This window comes from Prunus persica, chromosome G1 (assembly GCF_000346465.2).
Source record: "Prunus persica cultivar Lovell chromosome G1, Prunus_persica_NCBIv2, whole genome shotgun sequence".
NCBI lineage: Eukaryota > Viridiplantae > Streptophyta > Magnoliopsida > Rosales > Rosaceae > Prunus > Prunus persica.
Genome location: NC_034009.1, coordinates 5265720 through 5278020, shown reverse-complemented (window position 1 = coordinate 5278020; position 12301 = coordinate 5265720). Strand labels below are relative to the sequence as shown.

Below are 12301 nucleotides of genomic sequence, written 5' to 3'. Positions count from 1 at the left end.
TTTTAATCCGTTTGGTGTCATACCGTACCGAACAGTGTTTTGAAGTTTTAATTCCCATTTTCAGTTTCCTTCTCCCCCATTCGTTGCGATCTTCTTCCTCCTTCTAATTCTTTCTTTCTTTTCTTTCTTCTCCTCTTTCTTTCTCATTTCTCGATTCCAAGGCTTGATTGAAACGATCGATCTTCTTCTTCTCTTCCTCTCTATCTGTCTGGGAACTCTCTCTTCTACTCCTATCTCTCTCTGTGTGTGTCTGTGTACGGTGTACGTGCCCTAATTCTCAAATCCCCCATCGATCTCTCTCTCTCTCTCTCTCTCTCTCTCTCTCTCTCTCTCTCTCTCTCTCTCATACACTCTCTTCTCCTTCATCAATTTGAACCTTAATTCCTAAATCCTCCATCAATTCAAAATTTGGAGCTCAACCCTAGCCTAACCTTTCTCTGTGAATGTATTCAATATATCATATAATTTGGCAGGTCTTGAATCAAGACTCTTGAATCTTGATTGTTTGTAAACTTTGTATCAGGCTTGATTAATAAAAATTGCAAGATTTCTGAAAATTTTGCAGGATTTTTTACAAATCATACTGGTCCTGTTTGGGTCCAGTATGGTTTGAACGTGTTCTCAAAAACTCTCATCCAGTGTCATCCAGTCCCGATTCCCTTATCTGGGATTGACACTGGGATGACCTCCATCTTGTGTCATCCTGTACCGTGCCCAGCCCTAACTGTCACCCCCCAAATTCACACCAAATTCACTAAAAGAACAATTAAGTCAAACTCATTATATTCCTTATGTGTTTAGTAACATGTGCTTCTCGTATGTAACACATTAGTTTTGGAATGATTCAAATTCCTGACTTATCCTGCGTTAACTAACACATAAGGAATAAAAAAATTATGTGGTTTCGAGGTTCATAATCAAATACCCTCAAAATCTGGAATGAAATCAACTAAGAGGAGTCCAATTCCAATTCCTTGATTCCTTATCTAAGTTTCCCGATTCATGGTTTCCCCCATTCATGGTAAGTAAACATACCCTAAGGCCTCATTTGATTTGCTAAAAAGATTTTATGGGAAATAATTTCTAATGTCTTTTCCAAAGAGATGGGAAATTGATTATTCTTTTCTCATGTTTGGTAATGCTAGGAAAATAACCAGGAAATACCACTTTATTTTCTTTCCCATATTTGGTTTGCGTAGGAATGTAAAACAAAGTTTGTTTAATTTTCCAATTATACCCATATGAAATCAAATAAAAAATAATAATGCATTTAATGTTATATTGTAATTCTAAATTGTTAATGGGCACAAAATGATCATGAAAAATGTGCATTTAATGTTGAGCCATTTTCCTATATTTTTCCACGTATCAAGTAACACTTACCAAACATGGGAAATCAATGATTTCCTATTCCCAAGTCTCATTTCTCATGAACTAAACCCTAAAAGTAATATGAGTATGATTGATAGAATCCATGATTGATATGGGATTGACGCATGGATAGTGTGGATGTCCAAAAATAAATTCAACTTAGGTGAGATGTCTTTAGCCTCAAGTATCCTTTTAGTTGGTGAGGCTGGATATGAAAGGTATGGAAGGATCGATGAGGGTAATGATACTGGTTTGGTGAGAACCTCTTATGCTTATGTATAAGTCTAGAAGTAATGTGGTAGAGGAAGGGCAAGATGAGGAAAACGTACATGGGGGGCGATGCCCTATACATAGAGAAAGGGTGCGAGATCCTTTGTAATATTTCAATGTGGGATTATAGACATGGCACGAGGTGATGATACATTGAGTTCTTTGCTTGGGATAAAAATGGGTCTTACGGGTAATCGGCCTACATGTCGTTGAGTTGGAGTGGGCGCCAAGGGGCTCCGCGCTCCTCATGTGGTGTCGTTCGGCAACACAGATGCAGGGCTCTACTGTGGTTTGTTTGACATGTGAGGTTGCTCGGTCGAACAAATCCTCCTGGCAAATGACAATCCAAATTTTCGAAGGGAAAAATATTTTTTGTCATGCTCAGTCAGCCATGATACAAACAAATAAGTATCAATAAAATCTTAATACTGTATTATAGTTTAGAGTTATCTATATTGTAATATTGTAGTATGTATGCCCTCAAAGCCCTACCAATAATATATAGCATAATTTTGAGAATTTTCTCCATGACTATTGGATTTCAGATTGGTTTTCTTTGTGAATCCAAGGTGTCAGCTCAGTTTTTAGTTTATATGTGATAGAAGGGCTTAAGCTGCTGCTTTGGCATTCACAATTTCTAAATAGTGTACACCAATTTTGACCATAATTTTGGCATTCAAAAGGAAAAGAAAAGGATGACGAAAGAGCTGGTCCTGAGGCAAGAGATACCACAAATCATTAACAGATTTCACAAACAATACGACATATTTATTTATTAAGAAAATGAGAAAGAAAAGAAAAATAGATAAAGGAGGCAGTCCCCGAGGCAAAGGAGTTGGAATGTAATGTGAGTACGTAAAAAAGGGTGGGGAATTGGAGTTGGAATTGGAAAAGAAAAGGGGAAAAGCAAAAGATGGATTGAAGAGAGAGAGAGAGAGAGAGAGAGAGAGAGAGGCGAGACAGAGGCAGAAGGCAGAGGCAGCCATAAACATGTCATATGATAGGATTTGTGTCCGGAGACATTTATTGTATAAAGTTGCACGCTTTCTTTTCACCTCTTCAAAAATCTGTCTCTATTCCCTATTATTTACTTTTTCAGTCACCCACTCAGCTGTGACTCTTTGACTGGAATTGTACACATCTACTATGCTATGCAAATCCCTTCCTCAAATATAAATATTCTTCCCAAACATTAACTTATTTATCATGCACAAACTTCTTGTTCAACATGCATTATTAGGGTTAAATGCGATTAGTATGTGATGTGACTATCATAACATGTTCACATTCAAATTAGGATTTAAATCTTAAAGGTGTTAAATGTGACTATCATAACATGATTACTTTCAAATATTTGTCATATTTCAAAACTACTTCTTACCAGATTCTCCGATAACATAATATATTTATACTGTATGGTATAGAAAAATTTAGGAGAAGGAGAGGCTACTCCCACACCCAGGACCATGGCAAACTTGCGACCTAGAGCTAGTTGACTGACGCAAGAAATCATTATCCCCCTCTGCACCCCGATATGAAATTACAGAAGACATTTTCTAAATTACCCACCAATATAGGACTGCTAGCAACGAGTATCAAACTCGATTGGAGCTCAACTCACACCTCGCACCATACCAACTGAATGAACCCATGTTGGTCATAACATGTTTATATTGTCAACTCTAATATAATTGGTATAATTTGATAACATAACATAATTGATTGTTAAGGAAATTACTCTGGCACTATTCATTTCGCATATATAATTTCGTGTTTTGCAAGATGCATTGTTCACGTGAATCAAAGGGTCCACTTGCTTTCCTTATCAAACACTGTCTATGTGTGACCCCATGCACCAACATTCTCATCTCTCTTTTTCTTTCTTTTCGTCACATTCCCATCTAGAATTCAGAAAGGTAGGGGGTTTATTTTTGTTCATCGGCTAGCAACAGCCTATGGCAATGACCCGATTTAATTTGTATTGTGTCTCTTCCTCGAAATGACCTTTGGCAATAAGAATTTTCTTGCATCATGCTTTTTTATAAGGCTATTATCTATTTGGGTGAGGCCCTCCAATTAGGTGTCTTAGGTCAGAGCCATAGCTATCCCTATCAATCACTTTTTTTTTTTGGGACAAACAGATCAACTTAATTTCAATTATCAGGGAAGAGCAAGTTACTTGAATTCATGAGCACCATTGCTTTGCTTGTCAAGAAACCTAAAGAAAAAACAAAGTAAATTGAATTATAGTAGGGAACTGTTAATAGGCTAAGAGCTCTTCAAAAAAGTAATCCGGCACTCCTATGGGTGCAATTTCTCTCTTACGTTCCTCTACGAGAAAAGTGTAAAATGACTTTTTTAGAGTGCTAATAACAACTCCCTTAAAATATCATTGAAAGAAAAATTCTGGTTACTCTCTTTGCATCCATAAAATGCTCAACACACCCAATTATTTTCTACCCCCATATCCTAATCATAAAAAATAACTCTTTTACTGAAACACACTCTAGCATATCCTCAAAGAACAGTTGAAAATAGGAAACATTTTACCCAAGCTGTTAATATTCCACTTACTCCCCCTGAAGATCAGTTTGTAAATTTGGGGCAATTCTTCTTCTGGGCAGTTTACTATTAATTCTGATACGAAATACTGATCTTGATTCGAAGATTCTTATATAAGTCTTGCAGAAACAGATACAGACTCCTTGGTCCTTAAGATCCATCATTGAAGATATCATGCACACCTATTACAAATTCTTGTATGTGGTTTAGTAACTTCCCGTTGGATCTACTGAATAGGGTTAATTTTGACTTGCATGAGTGTAAGATCCTGAGAGGATCTTCGTTGTAATAGTTTTTTCAGTACTTCAAAAAAAAAAAAAAAAAAAAAAGAAAAAAAAAAAGGGAACATTTTACCCAGGTGGTAAATGGGTAAATGAGTTACCTACGTGGTGGTACACTGGCTTTTGGCATGTGGGCCAAAATGTTTCACATAGTGTAGCTTGTAATTTATACTTTGTTGCTTTGTTGAAAACGTGTTAGGGAAAATCTAAACCAAATCATAAGATGACGCATTCATACAACACACGAAATTTCGTAATCTCAATTAATCTCATAAAGGGATACCTTTCTTCAAACTGGAGCAAAACTCAATTCTCGCCACTTCGAAAAAAAATAATGTTCCAATGATTTGGGCACTCCCTTTTTTCACTAAAAATTAATTAATTAAAATTAATCTCTTCAATTTGGGGTAGGGGCATTGATGAACTATAACCCCACAATGAGCCTGTAATTATTATGTAAAGCATAATAATTGCATAAAGCTGCATATGATGAAGTGCCCCATTTGTTAAAAATATGTGGGTGCTCATGGAAACAGACAAAAATGCCCCAAACTCATCATATATTATGACATTTATTACTCACTGTCTTAAAAACTTTTTATCTTTATCATCACAGAATGAAAATCTCACACATGAAGTTTTCAATCATGAGATAGGATGTAAATGACAAAGAGTCATAAATTAAATATAGATAAAAGGGTATTAAATTAGTTAATTTGATTATTTTTGGTAAATGCCAATGGATTTTGCATGAGATTTTAACCTAGCTAGCTAGACGATATCTATGACTTTGACTGCAAAAGTGGTGCTCATTGTTAAACTAAGCTCAAAAGTTCAACTTCGATCTCATAAACCTTGTTTGATCCATATCTGCTTCTACTTTTTTGACCCAAAAAGTGCTTTTGGCTTATGATGAAGCTCCATTTCTCTTGCAGTACTACTATTGTGTACACATTGCAATAGTAGTTCATTATCATTACTCTGATTTTGCTTGTAATTGAAAATTAATTCAGGGCAGCTATTTGAAATCTTAGCGAAAGACTGAATTTTTTATCTCATGTTTGCTTTTCATGAAAAATTACCAGTTGAAGTTAGAATATTGGTACATTTCAATCTTTTATAAGATTGATTGAATATGCTTTCAAAACACTTTGAACTGAAGCTAGCTCTCCTGCCTTGCTAGCTAGGTGGGTTCAGCAAGTTTCCTTTGGCTCCTTTTAATGCAATAGAAACTGGGAAAATCACCCTTCAATATCTTCCTTTTTATCACCCATATTTAGATGCTATTCTTGAAATGCACGCCTAGTGCTCGACTATATATATGTCTTGCTTTTTTCTCCTTTTTTTTAAATTTATCTTTTTTGTGTAAATTACTGCTTCTGTGCTTTAGACTTTCAAAATATTTCAACCAGATAGATGGCAATATTACTGTTTAAACTAGCTTAATTAACATGGTCTGCAAAATCTCAGTAGTCATCAGCAGATCATTTTGTCTGTTACTAATTAATTTAACTAAGAGGTACAACAGACAGTAAAAAAATTCAGACAGTTCAATTGGCTTCAAACTGGAATCATTTAAAATGAAAAATAAAGCAAGCACTATAGAACAAATAAGAGAAGGTTTTAAAAGCATAGTGGTCAGTAAAGGGTGGTGAAAAGTTGATACCAAAAACCAGTCAAAAAAGTGACTAAGTAAAAGTTATCCGGTAAGTAAATTGTTTGCATGCAGGACATGTTTGTTGGTCGACGAGTATGGCAAACCAAAGGTTTTGAGTTGTTGTGAGTCTTTCATGAACAAAGAATGTGAACACATCTTCTGGTTTATTAAGACTGTAGGTTCTGCTTAACTTCATTTAGTAAAACATGAAAGTTGATAAGTGAGAGGTTGGAAATGAGATGGGATTAAAACAAAAGGTAATTTTGCAGTTTGCACAGCAGACACAGAGAGAGAGAGAGAGAGAGAGAGAGAGAGAGAGAGAGAGAGAGAGAGGCTGAGAGCCTCAGAGCCTGAGAAAGAAGCAATAATGCTATGTAGGATAGCAGACAGAGGGTTGCTTTTTGGGTACTTGGGGAATAAAATGCTGTCTCTCTACGAGGATTAGCGTGAAGAGAGAGGCTCCTTTTCTTTTTCTTCTCTCTCTCTCTCTCTCTCTCTCTCTCTCTCTCTATGTTAAGATTAAGAACAAGCCAATATTTGTACATATCTGTCATGCATGTAAAGAACAAATGATAAACATGAGAAAGGAAAATTTGGAAGGGAAAAACAATGAAATAAATATAAAATAGGAGAGTGGCCTTTTTTATCTTTCATCACACACTCAGCTGGCTTCTTTCCACCTTTCCCCTTTAGTACTGTTTTTGAATTTCTGCTGGCTTTGTCTGTCCATTCAAAGGCTGATGTGTAAAAAGGAGGGAAGCTCTCTTTCTCTCCTTGTGCCATGATAAAAATTTGAATTTTGGGTCCCATCCCATGTAATGGACCCTTTTGATGAAATCCCATTTGCATAAAAATGATACCATCTTCCACAGCAGAAGAAAGGGCTTGATACTGTTACTATATAGTATATATCCTAAGATTTTTTTATTCTTGTTGTGAATATTTATGAAGCACATTGATACTATTATCATTGAAGTAACAAAGAAAAAAAAAGAGTGAGGGTAGGATTGAAATCTCCCTTTTGCAGCTTTTGATGATCATAATGAATGAGGGAAAAATTATTTGATATATAGATATATATATATATAAGTGCATCATATGCCATTAAAACTTACCATGTATATTGAGATTTGCAAGTCCCAACAGATGAAAATGATTATAAAAAGTTACTTCTTTTATACTAATTGTCTCCAAAAACAATAATCTTAATGACATAAGAATGGGTGATAAAAAGATGGCGCAGTACTGTTAACTCTGAACAAAAGAGAGAGAAAGAAGCAATGGAGTGGAAATGAAAAGCTAACGAAAGCTAATCACAAAAAAAGAAAAGATAAATAGTAATAAAATAAAAAGAAAACTCAGGAGCAGGGAGTATAAAGAAGGTGGCCTAGTCTAGCCTGGTTTTCTCTAAAGCTCAACTAAACTCCCTTCTATCAGCTGAAAGCTCTTCTTTCTAAAACTCACTATCTCTCTCTCTCTCTCTCTTTCTCTCTCTCTCTCTCTCTCCCTCTCTCTCTACTTCTACTTGAGCTGGTGGTGTGATAGTAGTTTGAAGCCTTCCAAAGTTCCATTTTTTTTCCTTAGCTTCTTCTTCTCAGGTTAATAGTTGGTGGGGGTGGTGTTGAGGAAGAGGGGGATTATAAGAGAAGGAAAAAAGAAACTAAGTGATATTCTGGTTCTGAAGATAAGTTGTCACAAACTAAGGGGTGGGTTGGGGGGTGGGTTTTGGTCAAGTGATGCGCTCAGGAACTTGTGCGGTTCAGCAGACCCTCACAGCGGAGGCTGCTTCAGTTTTGAAGCACTCTCTCAGCTTGGCAAGGAGGAGAGGCCATGCTCAGGTCACTCCTCTTCATGTGGCTGCCACTTTGCTCAGCTCAAGGACCAGTCTTTTGAGGAGGGCTTGTCTCAAATCTCAGCCACACCAAACTTCTCATCCTCTCCAATGCAGAGCTCTTGAGCTTTGCTTCAATGTGGCTCTCAACAGGCTCCCAACAACTCCTGGCCCTCTGCTCCATGGCCAGCCCTCTCTCTCCAATGCTCTGATTGCAGCACTCAAGAGAGCACAAGCCCACCAGAGAAGGGGCTGCATAGAACAACAGCAGCAGCAGCCACTTTTAACCATCAAAGTTGAGTTGGAGCAGCTTATCATCTCCATCCTTGATGACCCAAGTGTCAGCAGGGTTATGAGAGAAGCTGGTTTCTCTAGCACTAATGTCAAGAACAACTTAGAGGACACATCAACCTCTTCTGTTTTTCAGTGTTATAGTAGCTCTGGTGGGGTTTTCTCTTCTCCTTGTTCACCTTCTCCTCCCACTGATCATCATCATCATCATCATCATCAAAATAATAATATTCCTGGTAACTTTTGGCAAACCCATTTCTTGTCTTACACTTGTGAGCAAAACCCAGTTCTTTTTTCCCCACAAAAGACAAAACTTTCATTGATCAACCCCACCAGTACCACTACTACTTCCACAGAGCACTCTGCTTATAAGGAAGATATCAAGTTGGTGTTTGAGGTCTTGTTGAGGAAGAAGAAGAGGAACACTGTGATAGTTGGTGATTCTATGTCCATAACTGAAGGCCTTGTTTCTGAGGTCATGGGGAGGATAGAAAGAGGCATACAAGTTCCTGAGGAACTGAAATCAACCTATTTCATCAAGTTCCAATTCTCACCAGTTTCTCTGAGGTTCATGAAAAGAGAAGATGTTGAAGCAAATCTTTCAGAGCTGAAAAGAAAAATAGACTCATCTCTTGCATCAGGTGGAGGTGCAGCAGGAGGAGGAGGAGGAGGTGCTATCATTTACACAGGAGACTTGAAATGGACTATTAATGATGATGAGAGAAGAGATCAAGCCTCAACTGGTTATAGCCCAGTTGAGCATTTAGTTGCAGAAATTTCAAGGTTGGTCTCAGACTATGAAAATAGCTCAAACTCAAGCTCAAAGCCAAAGGTTTGGTTGATGGCAACTGCAAGTTACCAGACATACATGAGGTGCCAAATGAGGCAACCACCTCTTGAGATCCAATGGTGTCTTCAAGCTGTTTCTGTTCCATCAGGTGGACTTGGTTTGAGCCTCCATGGTTCCAGGTAAATCATCATCTCTTGCTCTACTGTATTTAATATTATTATTATTATTATTATTTCATGTCTGTTATTGATAGATGATGCATAAGTCCTCCATAGATCAGTTCTTGAAGCTTTAATGTTTTGTACTATTCTGTTACATGGTCTGCATGAAACCAGAACCACTGAGACAAAGGGAGACAGATATACGAACGAACCAGTGTCCTTTTCTTTTCTCGTTGTTTTGTCAGGATGTATATAGCTACTGATCAAAATTACAGTTTTCACTGATAGATGTTTAAGATGGAAAAAACAAAAAAAAAGTTTACAAGGTCTGTTTTTTTTCCTTTTCTTTTGTTCACCTTTAATAAACAAAACAAAAACAAAAACAAAAAAATCAGAAACCCTGTTTACATTTCAAAATAAAGAGCAGTTTCTGTTTATTTTGGTTGTCTTACTTGAAGGAATAGGACTCTGCAAGTTCCAACTTAACTAAGCAAACTATTTTGGAGAACCCTTAAGAGCATTATAGTTACTTAAAAGCAAAAAATATATATTTTTTCAGTTAAATGAATTTGTCCTCATTGACAAGGGGCAAAAAAAAAAAAAAAAAAAAAAACTAACATAAAAGTACAAAGGTGTACAGACGTCTGAGATAATGGAGAAAGAATTCCATGAAACAGGGTTAGCATTGCTATCCCCAACTAATAGCACTATGACACGCGTGATAACACTTCCATGTGGCATAGCATTATTGAGTTATCCCCATTGCAGCTAATTTTTTCTCGAGATAATTGCATCTGTCCACTGTATACTATATTCTTTATCAAGCATGTTCTTCAAACAGTTATATTTTGTATTAGCAAAATAGAATTCTTTTTATTTAGTTTTAGATAGCTGCTTCATATTAATTAAATACTTGATCTTGATATAGCATTGATAAATGAAGCTGCTATTTACAGAAGCTGATGTGTGTTGCATTTTATATGTTTGACAGTGTCCATGATTCGAGAATAATCTTCTCTCAGAGCCCATCTGAAGTGCTAGAACCAAAACCATTCAACAGAAAGGATGAACAAGATCACAACATCACTTGCTGTGAAGAATGCACTTCAAATTATGAAAAAGAAGCTCAGCAGCTGAAATCTGGCCAGCAGAAATTGCCTGCCTGGCTGCAACCACATGGCACCGAAGCCCGTCAAAAGGTACCATTTCACATTTGTGAAAGAACTTTTTGACTTATGGATCACAACTTTAGAAAAAGAAAAAATGAAAATCTAGTGATAACTGAGCCAGCAAGATTGATTTATTATTATTTTTCTTTAATTTAATTCTGATATGTCATTATAATTTTCAGGATGAAGTGGCTGAGTTGAGGAGAAAGTGGAACAGATTATGTTACAGTCTGCAGCACCAAGGAAGGCATACAGTTCAGAATCATTTGAGCTCTGCTAATTTGTACAACAATCAAGGCTTAGTTGGAAAGAACTACTCTTATGCTTCAACATACCCTTGGTGGTCTACCCGAAATGGGGTCTCCCGGGATTTGAATTCAATCTCCTTTGGTCATGATCCAGCTTCAGACCTCACCCATGGCTCTAATATCGTGCCTCGATTCAGGAGACAACAATCGTGCACAATTGAGTTCAATTTCGATAATGGGATCCAAAAAAATCAAGTGGCGGAACCAAGTTTGGATTCTCTGAAAAGCACTGAAGGCAAGGAAGTAAAGATCACCCTTGCTCTTGGAAACTCTGTGTTTTCTGATTCAGGGAAATCGGTGGAAAGAAAAAGAAGTGAAAGAACAATGCAGAGAGCTGACATGTGTAAGCTATTGAAAGAGAATGTTCCTTGGCAATCAGAATCCATTCCTTCAATAGTAGAAGCCATCATTGACTCCAAATCGTCCCGGCAGGAGACTTGGTTGCTGATTCAGGGGAATGACTCGATTGGAAAAAGAAGGTTGGCGCAGGCAATTGCAGAATTAGTTATGGGTTCTACTGATTCACTTCTCCATTTCAACATGAACAAAAGAGACAATGAGATGAACCCAAGAGCAGAAGTCCTAGGAAGAGCCTTGAAATCCAATGAGAAACTTGTTGTGCTGGTAGAAGATGTTGACTTGGCTGACACCCAGTTCTTGAAATTTTTAGCTGATGGTTTTGAAACACGAAAATTCGGAGAAGTCAGTAGAAGAGAAGGGAATTTAGGCCAAGCCATATTCATCTTGACTAAGGGTGACTCCACAAGATATGAAGACAAGGCAAAGTACCTGAAATCTATAATCCAAATGACATTGAAGGTTGACGAAAAACATAGTACTAGTCCAAGTTTTGGGGGAGTTAACTTCGATCACAAGCGAAAGGCTGAGTGGGAGCTACAAATCAAGACCAAGACTCCAAGAATTGAAGAGAAGGAAGATCAAAGTGTGGTTGCTGTTGAGAATGTGAATAGCAAGAAGGACTTCTCAAGGCAATCAAGCTTCAACACCCTTGATCTCAACCTCATGGCTGGAGAGGATGATGAAATCGAAGACAAAGCAGGGGAGCTGAGTCCCATTTCAAGTGACTTGACTCGCGAAACCACCACCGATCTCCAAACCCCACATGGGTTCCTCGAATCGATCGAGAACATGTTCGTTTTCAATCGAAGTCCGGCTAGAGATCGAGAGATAAGCGAGCTCTTCATGTCCAAGATTGAAGGGTGTTTTGAAGAGGTATATGGGAAGCATAACGTGGTTAGTTTTAGTGTGGATAAGAGGGTGTTAGAGGGGATTTGTAATGGATCTGGTTATTTTCCCAATAGCTTGTTTGAGAAATGGCTGAAAGACATTTTTCAAACAAGGTTGAGGGCGGTTAAACTTAGCGGGAAAGAGGGTATACTTGTAAGGCTCTGTTTGGGTGACAAAGAAGAAGGCATTTTGGAGGGTTTCTTGGGTTCTTGTCTTCCTAAGAAAATCCAAATTTCTTGAGTGGGAGCTATATTCTATATATGCCTCTCTCAAGAACAAAACTAGCCATATTGTCTGCTTCTGTAACAACTGCTAATTTTCTAAATAGGATGTGGGGTTTTTTTTTTTTCTTTCCTTGTTAA

The 12301-nt window shown here is 37.3% G+C and overlaps 1 protein-coding gene across 1 annotated transcript; it reads left to right on the top strand.

Annotated features, from left to right (window-relative positions):
• On the top strand, positions 7233–12301 carry LOC18793711 (protein SMAX1-LIKE 4). The gene is made up of 3 exons (XM_020554964.1): positions 7233–9232; positions 10206–10413; positions 10566–12301. Exons 1-3 carry the CDS (start codon positions 7878–7880, stop codon positions 12177–12179), a joined length of 3177 nt encoding a protein of 1058 aa, XP_020410553.1. The 5' UTR covers positions 7233–7877; the 3' UTR covers positions 12180–12301.

Bases quoted from the DNA above. Each gene is read 5' to 3' on its own strand.
- LOC18793711 (XM_020554964.1), top strand. From the start codon at position 7,878: ATGCGCTCAGGAACTTGTGCGGTTCAGCAGACCCTCACAGCGGAGGCT. The intron at 9,233-10,205 runs GTAAATCATCAT...TATGTTTGACAG, and splicing joins TTGAGCCTCCATGGTTCCAG to TGTCCATGATTCGAGAATAA. The intron at 10,414-10,565 runs GTACCATTTCAC...TATAATTTTCAG, and splicing joins GCACCGAAGCCCGTCAAAAG to GATGAAGTGGCTGAGTTGAG.